Source organism: Psammomys obesus, unplaced genomic scaffold, assembly GCF_907164565.1.
Source record: "Psammomys obesus unplaced genomic scaffold, mPsaObe1.curated_primary_1811, whole genome shotgun sequence".
In the NCBI taxonomy this organism is placed as follows: domain Eukaryota; kingdom Metazoa; phylum Chordata; class Mammalia; order Rodentia; family Muridae; genus Psammomys; species Psammomys obesus.
The window spans coordinates 8549925-8571009 of record NW_026586173.1 but is presented as its reverse complement, the minus strand read 5'-3'; the positions used below and the strand labels follow the sequence as shown (position 1 = coordinate 8571009).

The following is a 21085-nucleotide window of genomic DNA, read 5'->3' as shown; positions in this document are numbered from 1 at the left end:
AAGGAAGGAAGGAAGGAAGGAAGGAAGGAAGGAAGGAAGGAAGGAAGAAAAGGTCCTGCCTTACAGCACCTCTCCACCCTAAAACTCAACACCTGAGTGTGTACCTAAATAGACGGTAAGGATTTGTCTATGGTAGAAAAAAACAGAAAAGGATGAAACAAGATGGAACAGCGTGAACCAGTGGCAGAGCACAGGCCTCCTACTCATCAGCCCAGTCACTATGTAACAAGATTTTTATAAAAGAGCTTCTTCCACAGAAGCCCAATGTGAACAAACTGTATGGACAAAGGAAATTGTCTTATCTATCTAGGTTTGCACCAAGGCAAATTCCAAGATTTGCTGCCTAGTGTATGCCTCTAACTTAAGCAACAATTCACACTTCCAGACTCTAAAGAATTAAATAAAGATCTGAAGTGAATGCAAATGTAATCTAGGAGAGAGATTGAGGAGGCCAGACCTTAATTCCACATACCTTGGTTTAATATCCATGCATGTGACTGGTTGTATCTTTGGTAAACTTTACTTGGTTAGAGAACTTTGCTTTTCTCATGCTTGCCCCTATTTCCCCCTCAAAAAAAAAAAAAAAAAAGTCTTTCACCCAAAAACTATATAAAATAATAACCTCAGAATGTGAAACTCATTAACTGAAAAATTATGGGAAATAGAACAACTAAAATTCCCAGGTATAAACACAGCACAGAACATGGAGGCTGGTCTAGCCACACATCCTTTTATACCTTGGATTCTCTGTTATTTGTTTCTTTTAAGACATTGTCTTAACTGGGAATGGTGGCACACACCTTTAATCCAGCACTTATGGAGGCAAGGGCAAGTGAATCTCTGTGAGTTTGAGGCCAGCATGGCCTACAAAGCAAGTCCAGGACAGCCAACCTACACAGAGAAACCCTGTCTCAAAAAAACAACAACAAAAAAAAAAAGCCATAGTCTTGCTGGGCCATCCTGGAACTCACCATCCTCCTGCCTCAGTCTCCTGAGAGCTGGGATTATACATATGCACCACACATACAACTTCATCCATTAAAGGGTGTTTACTGAACCAGGTGTTTAGTCTTAGCGTAAACCAAGTTATAATGGTAGCTCCTTTATTTCCGAAGATGCTAGAATTTCCACTAAAACCTCACTGTTTTCTGGTTCAGGCATAAGAGGTTTAATCTTTTCTATAAATAATCAGGGAGCCACTTTTTGAAAATAAGAATACCTGAGAAATTTCTTTCTTATTTACCCACAATTTTTTTTGAAAGTCACAAACCTATTTTTTATTTCCATTAGAGAAATATTATTTGTATAAGATTCTGGTCCACTTTCTTCTTCTGTACTATTCAAGTTTGAATATTTTTATTTCGTTTCCTATATCTAACATTAGAAGTAAATATTTCATATAAGCAAATTAATATAAATTAACTTAATCAGGTGTGTGTGCTCTTTCTATTGCTCACCTTTCCCTTCGCGCTCCCCATCTGAGTGGCTGAGCTGAGTCTTCTTTCACTCTCAACAGTGTAAGTGTATGGAAGTGTAATCAGAATATTAGTCACTGTACTAAATGATCTTCAGTTAACGCCAAATCTCCATATAGATGGTCATTCCCATGATGACTGCAGCCACTCTGGTCACATTTGTATTTGTCAGCATCATTTGTGAAAGACATTCTAAAAACTCCAGAGTCAATGTCAGCATAGCTACTTAGTCATGCTGTGGTAAAGGGCCCCTGGACAGAGATTGCTTCAATTTCAATTCAACTTCCTTTGGGTAAAGTGGTGACTTGGTAAGCAGCCCTGGAAGGAAGATTACCCTGGAAATACATTTTGTAGATCTCATTGACAGTGCCAAAATCATTTATGTCAGCCAGAAAAACAGTTGTCTTTACCACATTAGTGAAGTCACAGCCTGCAGCTTTCAGAATTTCCCCAGTGTTTTTTAAGAGCCTGCTTAGCTTCTACTACCCCTCCTGGTTCAAGCTGTCCAGTGGAAGGATCCATGCCTACCTGTCCAGAAATGAAAATGGCCCTGCCCACTAGCACAGGCTGGCTGCAGGCACCAAAGGCCGCTGGCGCTTTTGTGGTGCTGATCACCTTTCTGATTATGGACGACATGTTAATCCTTCCCTCTTGAAGATCCTCCAGAAGAAGACAACACAGAAACTCTACCCACTCTTCTCACACTAACCCTTTACTCACAAATTTTAAAATTAATGTTTTGCAGAAAAATTCAGGACAATGAATTGCATTTTGAATATAGTATTTTTCCAACATAGGAATTTTTAATTTTTTTTTTTTTTTTATTTGCAACCTCCCACCAGGCAGTGGTGGCACACACCTTTAATCTCGGCATCCAGGAGGCAGAGGCAGGCAAATCTCTGAGTTCCCAGCCAGCTTGATCTACAGAGTGAAGTATAGGACAGCCAGGGATACACAGAGAAACCCTGCCTCAAAATAAATAAATAAATTGGTGGATAAATAAATAGTTAAATAGATAAATAAATAAATAAACCTCCCAAAGTGGAAGAAAAGAAATCTTGATTATAGCTAAAGTATCTTCTGCAAAACCAAAGGCATATTGCTTGATAATATCCAGGGCCTTTGATGTGCTTCCTCCATAGATGAGGCCAGATGCCAGCCTCAGTTTTATTTGTCTCCAGATAACTAAGAAGCAAATGAATTGTGGCCTACATACGTAACTGCAGCAACAGGGGTTGGTAACAGTAAACCTTTACCACTCAGTGCTGAAAAGCAAACCTTAAAAAGCACTTGTGGTTGTTCCAGGAACTCTGCTGAGTATGTTGCAAATGAACTATTAATTTATTATTTATTAATTCATTTACCTTTTTGGTTTTTTGAGACAGGACCTTGGAATGGCTGGCTTAGTACTCACATGCAGCCTAGGCAGGGTGAGGGCCACCATAAACCAAATTATTTCACCTTAACTGTATGTAGTATACTAACAAGTTATTTTTGATACTATTAGACACTTTGATGGGACTTTTATATAGCCAGTACTTTGTAAAATGGCTGTACAGAGGTATGCATTATTACTGGTTTCTAGGTAAGGAAACTGACTTAGAGTGGACACAGCAGGAGTGAGATTCAAAGCCAGATTTAGCTTATGCTTGCTCTGATAAAGAGGAATGTGGAAGAGAAGGAGATTGCCTCAGACTAAAGTTCTACCAAGAGGGGGCACAAAGAATCCATAAAGCTGGGGGTCGTGAAAAGAGCTGAAAAGAACAGAAAGAAAGGTGATGTCCTGGAGTGTACTGGAGTGGCTGTAGTAATGGAACTAGAGAACACCAACGCAGCAGTTACTCCGAAGACAGTGAGACTCCACAGAACCTCCAGCTACTAAAATTTTATTATCAATCTCTCCCTATTATACTGGCATATGCTTGTAAAACAAGAGGGAAAAGCTGTTCTCTAGAACCCAATTTCATCTCACAGCTCCTCTTTGTGAAGGCAGGACACACACATAAAAAGGATACCACACTGTCATCTAGAAAGCTTACCTAGTCATTTTCCCTTGTAGGTAAGAAGATTTATAACAAAGCAGGTCACATGATTCTTCTGTTTCAAATAACAGAGAAAAGGGAATAAGTCATAAGGATTAAAACTAGTGTCTTAACCACACACTTTGGCTACTGCACACCGAGAAACCAATCAAACCTACCAGAAATCTCTTCCCTGGCTAGTTTCCACAGCATCAGAAGGCACTATGCAAACTACTGGGGAGATAATACATCAGTGGTCTTTCTTATTCAGTGCTAGACCTTGCACACTACAATACCAACCTACCAGGCAAAGATGGCAATATGCACAATAGTGGCACTTCTGTTATGGAATAACTAACAGCATTCTGATTGGATCTGAGGCCTGCTCCACAGAAAAGGCTTTCATGCCTTGGTACGTAATCCTGGTTACAAGCACATAGCTGGGAAGGTCAGAGAACATAGGGTAGGAACCCAAAAGGTTAATTTGCATCAAATTGTCTTTAGTATGTGTGGTTAAACTCAGGCCAGGGCTGTTCCCATCCTTGGTCAGAGAAGCTTCTTTCTACACTGGGAAGCAGTCAGTGGACTGCTGAGAATAAGAACTGAGTGCTCAGTCCTCAATGGGACATCTTTATCACATACCATCCATCCCACACCACCCAGTCCCCTGGGAACATCAAAGAAAAGGAAGTAGAAAGAATGTACAAACCAGAGGGTGGGGATGCATACTATGAAATGCTTAACTTGCCTGTCATACTCATCAGTTCACAGCGTTGTTACCTGAGAAAGACCTGTATAGGATCAGCTCAGCATAAATGAAATACTCCCTAGAACCATTCCCTACTGAGCAGCTATCGCCAGGTGAGCTGCTGGGAAAAGAGAACCATTCTTTTTTTTTTTTTTAAATACGTGGCCACTGGTAGATTTCCTATGTTCCAATGTATGGTACACCCTACACATGTTTGGACACCACCAACAGATTTACTGACCTATCAAAAACAAACAAAAGAATTAAAAATTAAAGAAAAGAAAAAAGGAGACAGCTTTTTACGGGCTTTATTGGAAGAGGCTGGCAGAAGGTGGAGGAATAAAATGATCATGTTTCACTATATATGTGTAGAAACTCTCAAAAAATAAAGATTATTAATTTTTTAAATGGTACCTTCAAACCTGAGCTAATTTTCTTCCTCGAAGTCTCTTAAAAAGCTTTACAAATGTGTGAGCAAAAAAAGTGCTGTTCACAGCAAGAATAGAAGCAACCAAGTTTTAACGGGTCTTATTTACTTCGCACATACTTGAAAAGAGAAGAACAGAGAGTAAATCCTGTGAGTTCAGGAGAACAAAACACAAAACATACACCCCAACAGTCACCTGAGTCTGAACTCTCTCTGAGGAGTAGCCTCATACGGTTTGCAAACAGCATTTGCCATGGGCTGAGAGCTTAGGTCTCATGGGGTTGATAGCCCACCTCCAATGCTATTAAACATCCTCTCAACATGAGTGCCTGGGTCATGAGAAGTGAATACCAAAGGTAGATGATGGAAGAGAAATTCCAGCAACAAATTCATCCCTGTATTTTGTCATTCCCTGTGTAGCTTACCTCCTGAGACTGTGTCACCACCAGGAAACACTGGGAAAGTCTCAGAATTAGCCTCGCTGAAATGATGTGCATACTGTTTCAATTTTAGTTTTTAAATTTTATTTTTTATTAATGTGTCCATGTACGTGTCAGAATCACACACTGAAGCTAGAAGGTGTTAGATTGCTTGGAGCTGAAGTTATGTGTCCTTATTAACCACCCTATAAAATTTCTGAGACTATGTGGGTCCCAAGGACTGAACTTATGTCAGCACTCTGGGCAGTGGGCCTCTTTACTGGCTACTCCCAATTTATCCACTGAAATTTATAGGTTATGTATATAAATATACTTTTGGAAACGACTCTAATTTTCATCTTTTCCTGTGACATTTCCAAAACAGAAGCTTGTGTGTGCTTGGGTCTAAAACACTGCCTACAAACAAAAGACATGGAAAACATTGTTCTCACTGAGTGGTGGCTGTACAGACTCAGAGCTCAGGTTCCAAACTCATGGTTTGATGTCAGACAACTGGACCTGAGATGGGGCTCTGTTCCCAGCACCCACCTGGCAGCTCATGAGCACATACAACTCCAGTTCCAGGAGGCTCTGACACCCTCCTCTGGCCCCACCACGCACCACGCATACATGTGGTACACACATACATGCAGGCAAACATACACATTTACACTAAACTTAAGTAAGTGAATAAATATGGCCAAACAACTTATAGCCAAACCAAACAGCAAAAGAGAAAATGCCTTATCTGGTAACAGCATGGTGCTGAAGTACTTGGAGATTAGTAAGCACACGTCCCTCCCTTTTGCACTTTCAGTGCTGTCACAGCAACAAACACTAACATACTAAGGAATTCAGTCTAACCAAAAAACAAAATAGTCAAACCCTTAGCCAAACTAACTAAAAGGCAGAGGGAGAGTATCCAAATTAACAAAATCAGAAACAAAAAGGGGAACATAACAACAGACAATGAGGAAATCTAAAAAATCATTAGGTCTTACTGCAAAAGCCTATATACTACAAAATTGGAAAATCTAAAGGAAATGGACAATTTTCTTGATAGAGTTCACCTACCAAAGCTAAATCAAGATCAAGTAAACAGTTTAAACAGACCTATGACTCCTGAGGAAATAGAAGCAGTCATCAAAAGTCTCCCAACCAAAAGAAGCCCAGAGACAGATGGTTTTGGCGGAGAATTCTACCAAACACTCAAAGAATACCAATACTCCTCAAACTATTCCACAAAATAGAAACTGAAGAAAAAGTTGCCAAATTCATTCTACAAGCCACAGTCACCCTGATGCCTAAGCCACACATAGACTCAACAAAGGAAATTTCAGACCAATTTCACTCATAAACATCGATGCAAAAATACTCAATAAAATACTTGCAAACTGAATCCATGAACACATCAAATACATCATCCACATGTTCAAGCAGGCTTCATTCTAGGGATGCAGAGATGGTTCAACATATGAAAATCCATCAATGTAATCCACCATATACAGAAACTCAAGAAAAAATATCATATGATCATCTAATTAGATACAGAAAAAGCCTTCAACAAAATCCAATACCCTTTCATGATGAAAGTCTTGGAGAAATCAAGCATACAAAGTCCATACCTAAACATCATAAATGCTATATACAGCAAGCTGATTGCCAACATCAAATTAAATGGAGAGAAACTCAAAGCAATACCCTTAAAATCAGGTACAAGACAAAGCTGCTCACCCTCTCCATACCTCTTCAATATAGTACTTGAAGTCCTAGCTAGAGCAATAAGACAACTAAAGGAGATCAAGGAGATATAAATTGAGAAGGAAGAGGTCAAAGTATTGCTATTTGTAGATAATATGACGGTGTAGGTAAGCTCCCCTCAAAAAGACCTATATGATAAGAACTTCAGTCTCTGAAGAAAGAAATTGAAAAATATAACAGAAGATGGAAAGATGTCCCATGCTCATGTATCAGTAGGATTAACGTAGTAAAAATTGTCATCTTACCAAAACCAATCTATAGATTGAATGCAATCCCCATCAAAATACCAACACAGTTTTTCACAGACCTTGAAAGAACAATTCTAAACTTCATATTGTAAAAAAAAAAAAAAAAAAAGACTAGCTAAAACAATCCTATACAATAAAAGAACGTCTGGAGGTATCTCCATGGAGATAGGTATCTCCATGAGATATCTTCTGGAGGTATCTAGTATGACTTCAAGCCATACTACGTAGCAGTAGTAATAAAAACTGCATGGTACTGGCATAGAAATAGACTGGTTGATCAGTGGAATCAAATAGCAGACCCAGAAATAAACCCACACACCTATGAACCCTTGGTTTTTGACAAAGGAGACAAACCATAAAATGGAAAAAAAGACAGAATTTTCAATAAATGGTGCTGGTCTAATTGTATGTCGACATGCAGAAAAATGCAAACAGATCCATATTTATCTCCCTGCATAAAACTCAAATCCAAATGGATCAAAGACCTCAATATAACACCAGACACACTAAATCAATTAGAAGAGAAAGTGGGGAAGAGCCTCGAACTTACTGGCATAGGAGACAACTTCCTGAACAGAACACCATCAGCTCCAGGCTCTAAGATCAACAATTAATAAATGGGACCTCTGCTTCTGTAAGCTTCTGTAAGGCAAAGGACACTGTCAATAGAACAAAATGACAGTCTACAGATTGGGAAAAGATCTTCACCAATCCTACATTCGACAAACGGCTTATATCCAAAATATGTAATGAACTCTAGAATTCAAATACCAATAAACCAAATAACCCAATTAAAAAATAGGGTAGAGAGCTAAACAGAATATTCAACAGAAGAATATCAAACGGTGGATAAATACGTAAAGACTCGATGTCCTTTGTCATCAGGGAAATCCAAATCTAAATGTCTCTGACATTCTATCTCACACTGGTCAGAATGGCTAAAATCAAAATCTCAAGCAACACAACATGCTGGCAAGGGTGTGGAGAAAGGAAAACACTCCTCCATTCCTGGTAGGAGTACAAACTTGTACAACCACTTTGGAAATCAATCTGGCTCTTTCTCAGACAATTGGAAAGAGCTTTACCTCAAGACCCGCCCATACCTCCCCTGGGTATGTATACCCAACAGACACTCCACTATACAACAAACACACTGGCTCAACTATGTTCATAGCAGCTTTATTCTCAATAACCAGAATCTGGACACAACCTAGATGTCTCTCAGCTGAAGAATAGATAAACATATTTATCCATTTATATTTATAGAATGGAATACTACTCAGTAAATACTACTTGTTTCTTTAAAAACAAAGAAATCATGAAATTTGCAGGCAAACGGATGAAACTAGAATAGATCATCCTGAGTGAGGTAACCCAGACACTCACGTGTAAGTGGATTTTAGCCATATAGTATAGGATAAGCATACTTTGAGACACAGACCCAAAGAAGATAAGTAACACAGAGAATCCAAAGAAGGATACATATATCTCACTCAGAAGGGAGGTAGAACAGACAGAGGTCATGGCTGAAGAGAGGGAACAAGCTAGAAGAGGGGGCACACAGAGCTAAGAGGGTGGTGATCAGACCTGGGGAGAGCGAGGGTGAGAGGACAGAAGGCCTGTAGAGAAAAGAGAAACAGATGGTGGGGTATCTCCATGACAAGCTGGAGACCCAGGTCTGGTCTACAAAGTGAGTCCAGGACAGTCAAGGTTACACAGAGAAACCTTGTCTCAAAACAAACAAAACAACAACAAAAAGAATGCAATCCAACCAATTATCTATGCCTCTGATTCTTGGTAAATAACAGCAGGGACTCTTGACATACTAGATTTAGTAAATAAGAGAGATTTAAAAGGCGGTAGTGGGTATTTATTAAAATGTTGTGGTTCTGACCATGAGCTTTTCCAACCTTTCATGGTAGGCTTAAAACGAAGCTTATCTGGCTCCAGGTCATATCCAAATTTATGGAGAAAGAATTTTTTGTTGAAGCTTTCAAAACTCTCAAACACAATTATAAAGAATGAATATGTGGGGGCTGCAGAGATGGCTCAGTGGTTAAGAGCATTGTCTGCTCTTCCAAAGGACCTGGGTTCAATTCCCAGCACCCACATGGCAGCTCACAACTCCAGTTCCAAGTGTCTGGCACCCTCACACCAGTGCACATAAAATACAATTAAATAAATTATTTTTTAAAAAGAATGAATTCGTACTAGTTCAGTTAATCAGTTAAAAACTTTGTCATATGCTTGGAAAATCACTTCTTTGGAGCTAACATTCAAGATTAAAAGTCATTATCTAATAACAAAGGGAAAGAATCGCGTATATTTTGGCAGTAGCATACAAGAAGAGGTGCGGTTTTAATCACTTTCAGATTATTTGGATTAAAACCAGTATTATTTCTCTGAGATCCAAATATGAATTACATGAACATCTGGAAAGAATCTAGGATGTTCAACACCCACAATGCAGTGCTCCTTCCATCACCCAGGAAGAGTGTGGATATGAAGAGGGTCCTTTTAAGCCAGCGTTCATCCTGTGCAAGCAAGAATCTCAGATTTCAGCTGGAAGCTCCAGGTCACCTTTGTCCCTGGCTCTGGGTGTCTCACCACAGCGGTGACTGCAGTGACTGCCACTCTGGGTGACTGCAAATTCTCCCAACTTCGTTGCTATGTCTTGGATGACAGATGAAGGTCAGAGATTAAACTCACAGGACTAAGCATATGACTAAAGCTACAGAGCCCCAACCTTTGAGCAGTGTTATCTGCACTCTCTCCCCAGAAACAGCACATCATCCTGGAAGTGTGTAAACTATAGCAGATTTTTTAAAATTATATTCAAATGACAGAAGCATTACTTTCATAAGAAGCATTAAAAGAAATGTGTGTAACTCTTCTGTTCATTGAAAGAGTAAACAAGTAAAATAGAGCTTTCCAGAAATACAGTGTACCCCAACAGTGAAATCTTCATAGACTAGACATTGTCTCACAGGCTGGAGGAGGCAAACAAATAGCTAAACCAGAAAGCAGAGGCACATGCTCATATTTTAGCATTTGAGGGTTCACTGAGTCCTTAAGACAAAGGGAACAACTAAAAGCAGAGCCTAACATTTTCAAATTATCCCAGAAATCCTGCAAGGGACAACAGTCATCCTAGAGGGTGCAGCTGGCACTGGGTGGTGCTCTCAAAATAAAAGAAGCATCCTTGAGTTAGGCCTAGTTTCTTAGAAGCAAGGAAGCAAGCCCCTACACGTGAAAGTCACAACAAGAAAGAACTAGGGGTTGTAGACACCTAAGACGTTAGATATCTGTAATGTCAAATATGGAAATGTGATAGCTGTGCATGCATGTTAAATATGGGAAATGTGATAGCTGTGCATGCATGTTAAATATGGAAATGTGATAGCTGTGCATGCATGTTAAATTTTGTTTGTTGATTGAGACAAGACTTCAACCTATAGCTCAAACTGAGCTCAAAGTCAAGTCCCTCCTGTGTGAGTGAGCAGAGTGCCAGGGCTGGAATAGACACATCACCATGTCCTGCCTTAAGTTTTTCAAAGACTGACAACTTAAGCAAAAAGTGCCAAGAAGAACCAAGTAAAATTTTACAAATGAACAAAATAATCAGTAGGGGGAAAGCCCTTCAGGCATTGGTTCTGTAACATAAGATAAGTTTGGAAACAGAAGGAGCTAGTCGCAGAACTCAAACTAGCTTACAAAGGCAAGAATATAAAACTATGAGAGAAAAAATAACAATCTTGGAGGACAGAGTAACTGAATACATTTAATCAAAGTCCCAAAATGAAAGAATAAGAAAATTAAGTATGACTATAATACTTAATCCTCAGGAAAAACAAAATCATGGATAAACAAATTATAAAATATAAGTAGAAAACTAAAAAGAAACACACACTGCAGTAACATTTCAAAATGTTCTTCCCCGAAAAGAAAGGAAAAGGGGGGAAATGACCTTTAAAGTAGTTAGGGAAAATAAAGATAAGCAGTATAGAGGAGACAATAGATTCAACTTTAAACTTAACCAGAGAATACACATTCATATAGTCTCTCTTTCCCCTCTCTAATTTCTAAGACAAAATGACTGACAACCTAAAATAATGTATCCAGTAAATATGTATTTCAAGAATAACATTGAAATGGGCACAGTTTTTTCGACAGAGAAGCTCCACCCCTCCCCATCACAGTCTGAGTGACCTGGGGTCAGCTGCATTCTGGAACAGTAAATGAAAACTCCAAAAGCAGCAGTTCCTCAGTTAGAAGCTGTATGCCACTCAGAATGGGGAACTGAAATCTTATGCCGGCCTGCTAGTCCCACCTATGAAACCCCTTTATCCATCATGTCTACACCACATATATGACTGCTTGCTGTTCACTTCTGGAAGCATCTGGCTATTGGATCAACTATCATAAGTCACACTGTATGCATGTAACCCTCATTTTGCTGAATGTCCAAGACACTGGCAACTCAGACATGGCGCAGAGAAGCTACACAGTGCCACTCCTTCACTGTAAAGCTAAAAATTCTTGAGCTGACAAGCAAAGAAGTCATTTGAAGTTGCAAAGATATGCTAAGAAAGTGTCTTCTAACTATCAAACTGTGAAGGAAAAAGATATCAATTGTATCTCATTGTTCTCAAACTGTGTAAGTCTCAGCCACAGTCCGGGAGAGTAAGTGCTTATGATAAAGAGGGAAATGGCATCAATTTCACAGATTGTGTACATGACACCCAGGCTTCTGTTCTATTTGGTTTTAGCAATCCACTGGGTATCTTAGAACAGACTGTCCACAGTTAAGAGGGAGGGCCTAGCATATAAACAAAACCCAGTCTAAAATCAGAATACCCATACCACAGAACATTATTAAAACTATTAATATTTTCTAGGTGATCTTTCCAATTTTCTTGACTTCTTTTGGTCATACATATTCCTGTTTCCAACTGACAAAGGAGTTCCTACACTCCGAACTGTAAAGTCTAATTTCTTAATCTGGTGGTTAAAAGCTTTACAACCTACTTTGTAAGCCCTACTCCTGAGCAACTATTAGTCCTCAGGAGGGTTGTGCTTCATGTCCCCCTCTGTGACGGAACAGTGACAAGTCCAATCTTATGTACATTGTCCAGCTATTGAGAGTTTAAGGGTACAATGACATGTTGTACCCAGAGGACAGTCACACATCACTACGCCCCTTCTTTGGGCCCTTTCATTCTTTCTGCCTTCTCTTCTGCCTTGGTCCTTGAGCCTTGGAGAAAGTAATACAGACGTCCCACTTAGGGTATGGCTCTTTTATTCATTGTGACCTTGGCCCAGGCTTTGGATTCCATATCTATAAATTCAGTACCTGCAAATAAAAATGACCGCTGAGACCAGTTAAGATAGCTCAAGTTCATGTCCTCTTAAAGTTTATGTTGAAGCCTTAATCCCTAACAAGATAGTATTAGGTACAGTAATTAGGCTTAGGTTATGAGGGTAAGACCCCATCGTGGCATAGTGAGTGGGAGAGCGGTGGTGGTGCACAGCTTTAATCCCAGCAGAAGCAGAGGCAGGTGGACCTCTGAGTTCAGGCCAACCTGTTCTACAAAGTGAGTCCCAGGACAACAAAAACCCTGTCTCAGAAAAGAAGAAGAAAAAAAGAAGAGGAGGAGGAGACAGAGGTGAAAGCACCAAAGCTCTCTGTCCTCCACATGTGAAAAGACAGTGGTCATCTATGAGCCAGGAAGAATGCCTCAGTAGGAACTCGACCTGCTAACAACCTTGATCGCAGACATCTGAGACTCCAGAACAGTGAGACGCAAATGTCTACGGTTTAAGGCACTCAGTTTATGATATTATGTTATAGTAGTCTGAACTCACTATGGTGTATTATCCCGTACAATCCATGCAATACCTGGCACACAATATTGAACAGCAGTTATTTGTTTATCATAATAATCCATAGTCTCAGCAAACTACATACACTGCCAGGTACATCCCTCTATACACTATTTCCTCCACTTTCTTCTCTTTCAACATCTCTGTTCACCTAAATCTGCACTTAGGTAAATCGAAATTATCCCTAAGAAAGCCAACTGTAGTGTCGAATTCCAGCAATCCGCTTCCCAAAGGCTGAGGCAGAAGATTCAATTAGTAAAGTCACGCAAGCAGGAGGACCTGAGTGGATTCCCCAGTACACATGTAAAAGGCCGGGCAGTGCAGCACAAGCTGCAATCCCAGAGCTGGAGAGGAATTGACAGGAAGCCTGGGGCCTGGTGTCCGTGTGCCAAGTTGAATCCGTCAAGTTCCAGGTTCAGCAAGAGACTGTGTCTCAAAAAAATAAGATAGAAAGCAATTAAGGAAGTCACCTGACATCAACCTCTGGCATTATGGGAGCAAACACACACACACTCAGAGAGAGACAGAGACAGAGAGAGTTCCAGGCAAGCCTGAGCTACATAAGCCCTGACTCAAAAATGAAAAACAAAACAAACAACAACAAAACAATGGAAACGCTTCAGAGAAAACCTTGGCTAAAGAAAGAGAAGCAGCTGTCTGAGGGTTTGCTACATCCTCCACAAGCTTCCAGACAGCTGCAAGGCTGCACCTCATTCTAAAGACAGGGAGGTCCACACTGGGCAGAAAGAACTAATGGAACACGTGGGTGGACAACTTTCTGCTTCCCACAAAGTCAACCTGCCCTCCTTATTCTCATCACCTAAGGGATCATCCTCCGGGGCTCAACCGCTGGTACAGAGCAGTACCCCAAGTGCAGCAGCAAGCCAGCCAATAACTCTGGGTCTTTTGTTTGTTCCTAATGAATGGGGGGCAGGGCAGGTACTGGGAGCAGCTTTCAGTCCCCCTTAACCATTTGCTGACACCACAGCTGTTCTCCTACCCAAAGCCAAAGGCAATTAATCTCTCAAATGTGTCACAAAGAACACATGAGCAAATAACTGAACTCCAAGGACATTCCTCCGCCATCCAATTCGGCTGCTGTGAAGAAGCTAGAAAAAGGCAGAGGTGACTCGTAGTTAAAGAAACCATGTTTTCCCTTTACTAATGTCAAGTCTAAAATTTCCGTACTATAGCTATGAGAAATCAAAACAAGACGCAATTTTTTCTATTATACAAAAAAAAAAAAAAAAACTCATTAAAGAAGACTTCAAAAATAAAACAAAGGAATCAATACGGAAAAGCACAAGAGCAGAGGACAACCAGCCCTGAGCTCTGCTACTTAAAAACACAACCCATCGGTGTTTGGTACATTTTCCCCCAGTGTTTTATATAACTGTAATTACAAATTGTAGTAGCTGCAGCCTGTGTCCTTTAAAGTGCGTCAAAAGCATTTTTCTACAATTCTCTTAACTTTGCAGCTACAGAGTAGATGACAGAAAATACCATTTCCTTCCATGACAACTACTACAGTAAAAAGTAACACTACCCTGAAGTTCCCGCAGCCACTGAACTAAAATAAGATAGACTAAAATTGCCTAGACTCACAAAGTGGTTAAAAATGTTAACTGGCTCTCAAGTGACAAAGACAGACAGGCAACACTTACTAGAGCCATTTCTGTCTGTTCTGGGCCAGTTTCTTTCTTTCTTTTCTTTTCTTTTTTTGGTTTTTCAGGACAGGCTTTCTCTTCATAGCTGTGCTGGACTTTCTTTGAAGACCAGGCTGGCCTTGAACTCACAGAGATCCGTCTGCCCAGTTTCTTTTTTAATGTCACTGAGGATATGCATTGTACTCTCACCAACACCCAAAGCCCAGTGTGAGTGGCCATAAAGACATGCTGGTCTTCAGGGGCTGGCCTTCTTCTTCATTGTATAGCCCTACTGTGCAGAATAGTACCTGACACAACACAGACATCTTAAAATGACTGTTGGAATGAAATGAACTACAGATTATTCTGAATACATGGCTATTCAGAGACAGGAAAGATTACTGTGAGTTGAAGTTACCAGGCACAACAAACAATATAACTGGCAGAATTTTATTTTAAAATCGTAAAAACAAGGTGAACCAACAGAGTACTGGGATACTCTACAAGTGAAAGACACAAAGAGGCTGGAAAGTGAGCTAAGCATTTAGGAAACTTGTACCCTTGCAGAGGACCCACTTCTGGTCGCAGCACCCAGTGACTTACAACCACCTATTAACTCAAGTTCTGGGGGATCTGATACTTTCTTGTAGCCACTCTGGGCATATGGTGCACATACAGACAAACAGGCACACATTCACACAAATAAAATAAGGTTATGGGGACTGGGAAGATGGCTCAGAGGTTAGGAGCACTGGTTTTCTTCCAAAAGACCTGGGTTCAATACCCAGTACTTACCTGGCAGCTCACAACTATCTGTAACTTCAGTCTCAGGGAATCTGGTGCCTTCTTCTGGCTTCCTTGGGCACTGCACACACATGGTTCACAGACAAACATGTGGGCAAAACACCTGTACATATCTGTGATGATGGTTTGAATGAGAATGGTCCCCTATGGCTCATATATTTGAATGCTTGGTTCCCAGTAGTCAAACTGTTTGGGAAGGATGGGAGGTGTGGTCTGGTTGGAGGAAATCTGTCACTAGGGGTGGGCTTTTAGGTTTCCCAATTAGCTCTCTCCTTCTCTTCTGCCCGTCTCTCCCTCCCTCCTTCTTATGGATTAAGATATAAGCTCTCCGTTACTGCTCAGTGCCATGCACACCTGTCTGCCACCATGCTCCTGCCAGGATGGCCGTGGACTCTAGCCCTCCAGAACCGTGAGCCCCAAGGTTACTGCTTTCTTTTATAGTTTGCCTTGCTCACAGTGTTTTTGTCACAGCAACTAAAATGTAAGTAAGACAACAAAAAAATTAGGAATTTATTTGAAAAATAAACTTTTAGAATAAAAAAAAAAAGGAAAAAACAAGCAAAGAATCGTCCTTATAGCCTGAAGCGCAACGCAGCACTCCAAGTTCTGCTGCGCACAGTGACGAGGGTGAAATGCAATGCAGGGCACATAATCAATACCATCGGAGAGCCAAGAAACCCGAAACACCACAACAGGAAAAAAAAAACACTGCTTCCTGGGACATCAGAAACAGAACAATCTTGGTGGACCATGGAAAGAAGCAAAGACTCAGTAAATTAATGCTCCGGCTCCCATACAGTGGATAGAGTCCTTGCTGATCGGAGTGTAAAAGGACATGCTTACCGAACTTAGTTTCTGCACCTCTTCATAGGCCAGTGAAGACACATGCCTTTACAGGGAACAGGACAGGAGCCTACCTGTGAGTATACCTGTGGGTAATACCTTATGGGTAAGGCCTCTGAAAGACCTTACCCACAAGGTATTAAAACAGATGCTGAGACCCATAGCCAAACTTTGGGCAGAGTGCAGGGAATCTTATGAAAGAAGGGGGAGATAGAAAGACCAGGAGGGGACTAGAGCTCCACAAGAAGAGCAAATAAACCAAAAAATCTGGGCACAGGGGTCTTTTCTGAGACTGATACTCCAAACAAGGACCATTCATGGAGATAACCTAGAACCCCTACACAGATATAGCCCATGGCAGCTCAGTGTCTAAATTGGTTCCCTACTAAGGGGAACAGGGACCATCTCTGATGTGAACTCAGTGGCTGGTTCTTTGATCACCTCCCCCTGAGGGGGCAGCAGCCTTACCAGGCCACAGAGGAAGACAATGCAGCCAGTCCTGATGAGACCTGATAGGCTAAGGTCAGATGTGAAGGGAAGAAGACCTCCTCTATCAGAGGACTGGGGGAGGGGCATGGGAAGAGAAAAGGGAGGAAGGATGGGGCTGGGAGGGAATGAGGGGGAGGCTACAGCTGGGATACAAAAATGAATAAATTGTAATTAATAAAAAATAAAAATAATAAATCTGCTGACAGTCAAAAAAAAATAAAAGATACATGCATATAGTGCTGGAATTTGGAGGGCATGGGCAAAGATTTAAAATTTGCACTCAACCCTAAAGTCATCACACTCACGGACCTGATTCAAAACACCTTAAGAGAGAATCGCCTCCCATCCCTAGGATGTCCTCAGCCAACTGTACATTCTAACCACTCACACTCACACATATTTTTTCTTTCAACCCACTTGTGCTTTGAAAGAATTCGAAGGATTTCCGAAGAAGGAATTTGTTAATATTGTGTCTCTAACAGCTGCTAGTTGGATGTACTATAGCCACAGTGTCTTATAAGCAGAAAGCAAGCTTGTGCATCTGCTTCCTTTCAGAAAACTGACTTAGGGCTCCCCTTTGGGACTGCCTTGAGAGCACCTTCCACAGAGCCTAGCAGACGGACCACTTGAGTTAATTAAACTTGAGTTTAATACTGCAATTATTTAATGACTAAGATATCTCTAGCAACTACCCATTGGTCTCCTTGGCTGTAGCAGGACCTAAAACAAGACATTTGGAGATGAGCAGCTAATCCAAGCATTTCATGTCTTGGGATCAGGTGTCTGAACAAGCAAGTAATCAAAAGGAATTAGAGCGTCATAAAAAAGCTGGGGCTGTATGATCAAGGCCCTAAATTCAATCTCCAGTACCTCAATCAATCAATCAATCATACAGGCCATTCTAAAACATTTTTCAGGAGTCAAAATAAATGGAAGATCTGGAATATTTGGTTAGAAATTTCTCTACGTTTTATCTCACAAACTGTCTACAAGGCTATAAACTGTTGTTTTAGTTCTAAATGAACACACCGCTCTGGAACACCAAAAGTTCTGGAAAGTTACTGAATTGCTACATAATCACTGAAAAAGGAGACGAGGCATAACCTCTGCAAAGCTGGATCACACCCGTCATTAACCCCAAAAAACAAAAATTATATATACAAACAGCACATCATTGAACACTTGATAATATTACCAAATTGATTCATAACAAGAATTTCCACTGTCAAATACAATAAACAAGTAACCAAAGAATGGTTTACCAGACTAGAGAGACTTTCAAGTTTAAGATGCTTGAGGTACCAAGCAATCACATACTCTTAAGTTATCAAAATTAAATGAATTAGTTCATATGAAGTTGCCATAAAGAGCCCAGCAAAGAGTAATTACATGAAATGTTTGATACTATGTTAGAAACTACTTTTATTTCTTTTCATTTATTTATTTATTTGTTTGTTTGTTTGTTTGTTTGTTTTTGAAATAGAGTCTCACTGCGTAGCCCTGGCATGCCTTGAATTTGTCATTTAACCTAGGCCGGACTTGAACTGTCAGTGATCCTCCTGCCTCTGCCCCTCAAGTTACGGGCATGTGCCACCATATCCAACTTGGAACTAGTAATTTGTTGTTGTTTCAGGGTCTCATTCTACCCCAGCATGACCTGGAACTCACTGTGTATCTCTGGATGGCTTAAAACTCACATTGATTCTTCTGCCTCAGCCTCCACAGTGTTGGACCTATAAGCATGAGTCACAGCAGGCTACAGCTAGCATTTTTTTTTTAAGTGAAAACAGTGCATAGTGACACCAACTGAGAAGCATAATCCTAAAAATTAAAAAGACAGAGTTTTCACCTGTGAAAGCGACACGTTTTTTTAAGGGCATATTTTATTTTTACTTATGCAGGAAGGAGCTGTGGGCGAGTATGAGCGCAGGTGCCTGCAGGGTTCAGAAGGCTGTGTCCGATCCCCGGAAACTGGAGTCGCAGGCTGTTTGAGCCATCATCCTGGGTGCTGTGAATAGAACTTGGGTCTTCTGCCACAGCACACCTTCGTAATCATCGATCCATCTCTCCAACCTCAGGACTACAGCTTTAAGGCATATGTAAGTTTCCCGTATAATGGGAAACCCTTTACTTTAAGACAAAAGCTTCACCCCAGCTCCTTCGTCTCTGCCATCAGTCCTGGACTATAAATGTGGACTGTACTTCCTATGTAATGCAAGTAAATCTCAACCCTTAATAGCAAGAACTCCACCAAATAAACCCCTCCTGAAGGGCAAAATCAGAGACAAGGGTCTATGGAGCCCTTAACATTTTCAGCTTTTGCTAACAAATCCCCAAGTAGAAACTCATCCCTGAAGTCAACTGTAAAATGTTTCTCCAGTAAAAACTGCAGACTTTCATGTGAACAAATCTCTTCAACAATAGGGAGTTGTTCTAGTCTGTGAATAGAACAATGTCAGTGTGAGCCACACAGTGGGAGCTGGACATTCCTGACACTCCTGTCTCCTGGCTAGCCCCTGGCCATCTCTATCTCCCAACTGCATTTGGTTTTGAAATAACTTTCAGGCAAAACATACACTCACCCAGTATATGCTAAGCCTCATCCTTACCACAGAGGCCTGTTTCCAATACTTCTGCACCAGGCTCCCTCTTTTTGACTACTACCACTCGCAACACCCCACTAGAGTAAGCCTCAAACACAAAACCGCTTTGTTTTCTTGTCTGACCACCCCCACCCCCACTCCCAACGGTGCCTTGGTGTATTAATTTGTATTTTTTGGAAAGCAGCACAGACAGTAACAAACCCAAGGAACAAATGATCCAAGGGTAGAAAAGTGAGTGGTCTGGGCTGGATTACCTGTGAGTAAGGAGTGATGCCTTAGGCAACCTTTTAAGTTTGGCACTTGGTCTGCAGGCAGTCTTGAAAGTAAAACACTATTAATTAGCCTCTGGAAAAACGCGTTCACAAACCCACTTCACGGAACTGTTTTAAGGACTGAGATAACGGCTTCAAAGTGCCATGGGATATTTTTTTATAGAAAGTAAGAGCAAAGTAAACTTACAGTGATTATGCCTAACGGACCAGGGAAATACTGTCTTCCAGCAATCCCATTGGAAAGAGAATGAGCAAAACTTTTAAGTTTAACAGTGTGTCGGGATCAAAATGACCCAGACGCAATTTTGGGGCTAAAGGTCTCCACCACGCCGCAACAAAGGGACTCATCCCCGTGCAGTTCTACCTCTGCGCACGGATGGCCGGCCTTGCCCAGTTCAGCTCCTTTGTTGACCCTCAAGCAGCTCCCGGGAGGACAGGCCTCTGGAGCTCCGCTAGGCTGGAGCCGCTCTTGGTCCACGACTTCTGGGCACCACGCTGCTGATGGGAGGTAGTCTCCATCAAGTTTTCGAACCCGTAAAGCAGCCGCCACGGGCCTTCCAGAGGGCGGTGTCCCTGTCCGGGACAAGCCCCATCCACGCGGGTCAGCCGGAGCCCGACCCGACCCCACTGAGCCGCGCCCGCCACGCTCCCGCAGAGGCCACCCCTCATCCCCTCGGCCGGACCTGGAGTCCTGGGAGCCGAAACCGCTATTCCACCGCAGCCCAGGCCGCTCAGTTCCCATCGCCACGGATCTCAATTCCCGGCGACGGAGAAGCGTCAACTCACCCCTGAAGAGCAGCAACAGGAAGAAGTCGGGCAGCCGCGCGCACAGCCGAAGTCGCAGCCGCCGGCTCAGCGCCATGTCGAGGGTAATGTGAGGGGCTCAGGCTTGCAGCGGAGGACCGGCCTCGTGCGCATGCGCCCAGCCTGCTTGGACCCTGCGACCCGCCTCCAGTTTCCATAGCGACCACACGGCCAGGCTGAGCCGGCACCATAGTGACCAAAGAAGCGCAAGTCTGGTTGCTATGGATGCAAGGATGCTAAAGGCTTGCAGGTGACATCTCTGTCAATGAATTTAGAGGGACGGGGATTAAAAAGCGTGTCTGGGAGGTTGGCGGGGTGGATTTATGAAACTCTAGATTATCCCTACAGAACTAAGAAGGATTACTCCATTAAAATTTAGGAACTGATGGGGTTGGAGAGATGGCTCAGCAGTTAAGGGCACCTGTTGCTCTTGCAGAGAACCGGGATTCCCGTCTCCAACACCCATATTGTGGCTCAAAACCATCTGTAACCCCAGTTACAGGCGATCTGACACTGTCTTCTGACCCCTGAGTGCACCAGGCAGGCATGTGGTGCACATACATACATGCAAGCAAAACACTCATACACATGAAATTAAATAAATTTTTAATTAAATAAATTTAATATTTAATTAAATAAATT

General features: G+C 41.6%; 1 protein-coding gene and 1 pseudogene across 1 annotated transcript in view; both read right to left on the bottom strand.

Moving 5' to 3' along the window:
* Jam3 (junctional adhesion molecule 3) overlaps positions 1-20533 on the bottom strand; it is a 60361-nt gene extending 39828 nt beyond the window's left edge. Inside the window, exon 1 of the mRNA XM_055601489.1 lies at positions 20426-20533. Coding sequence (XP_055457464.1) covers positions 20426-20501 — 76 coding nt within the window. The 5' untranslated portion in view covers positions 20502-20533. The remainder of the gene's footprint in view (positions 1-20425) is intronic.
* Positions 1706-2111, bottom strand: LOC129672179 (2-iminobutanoate/2-iminopropanoate deaminase-like; annotated as a pseudogene).
* Positions 20534-21085: the final 552 nt, after the last annotated feature.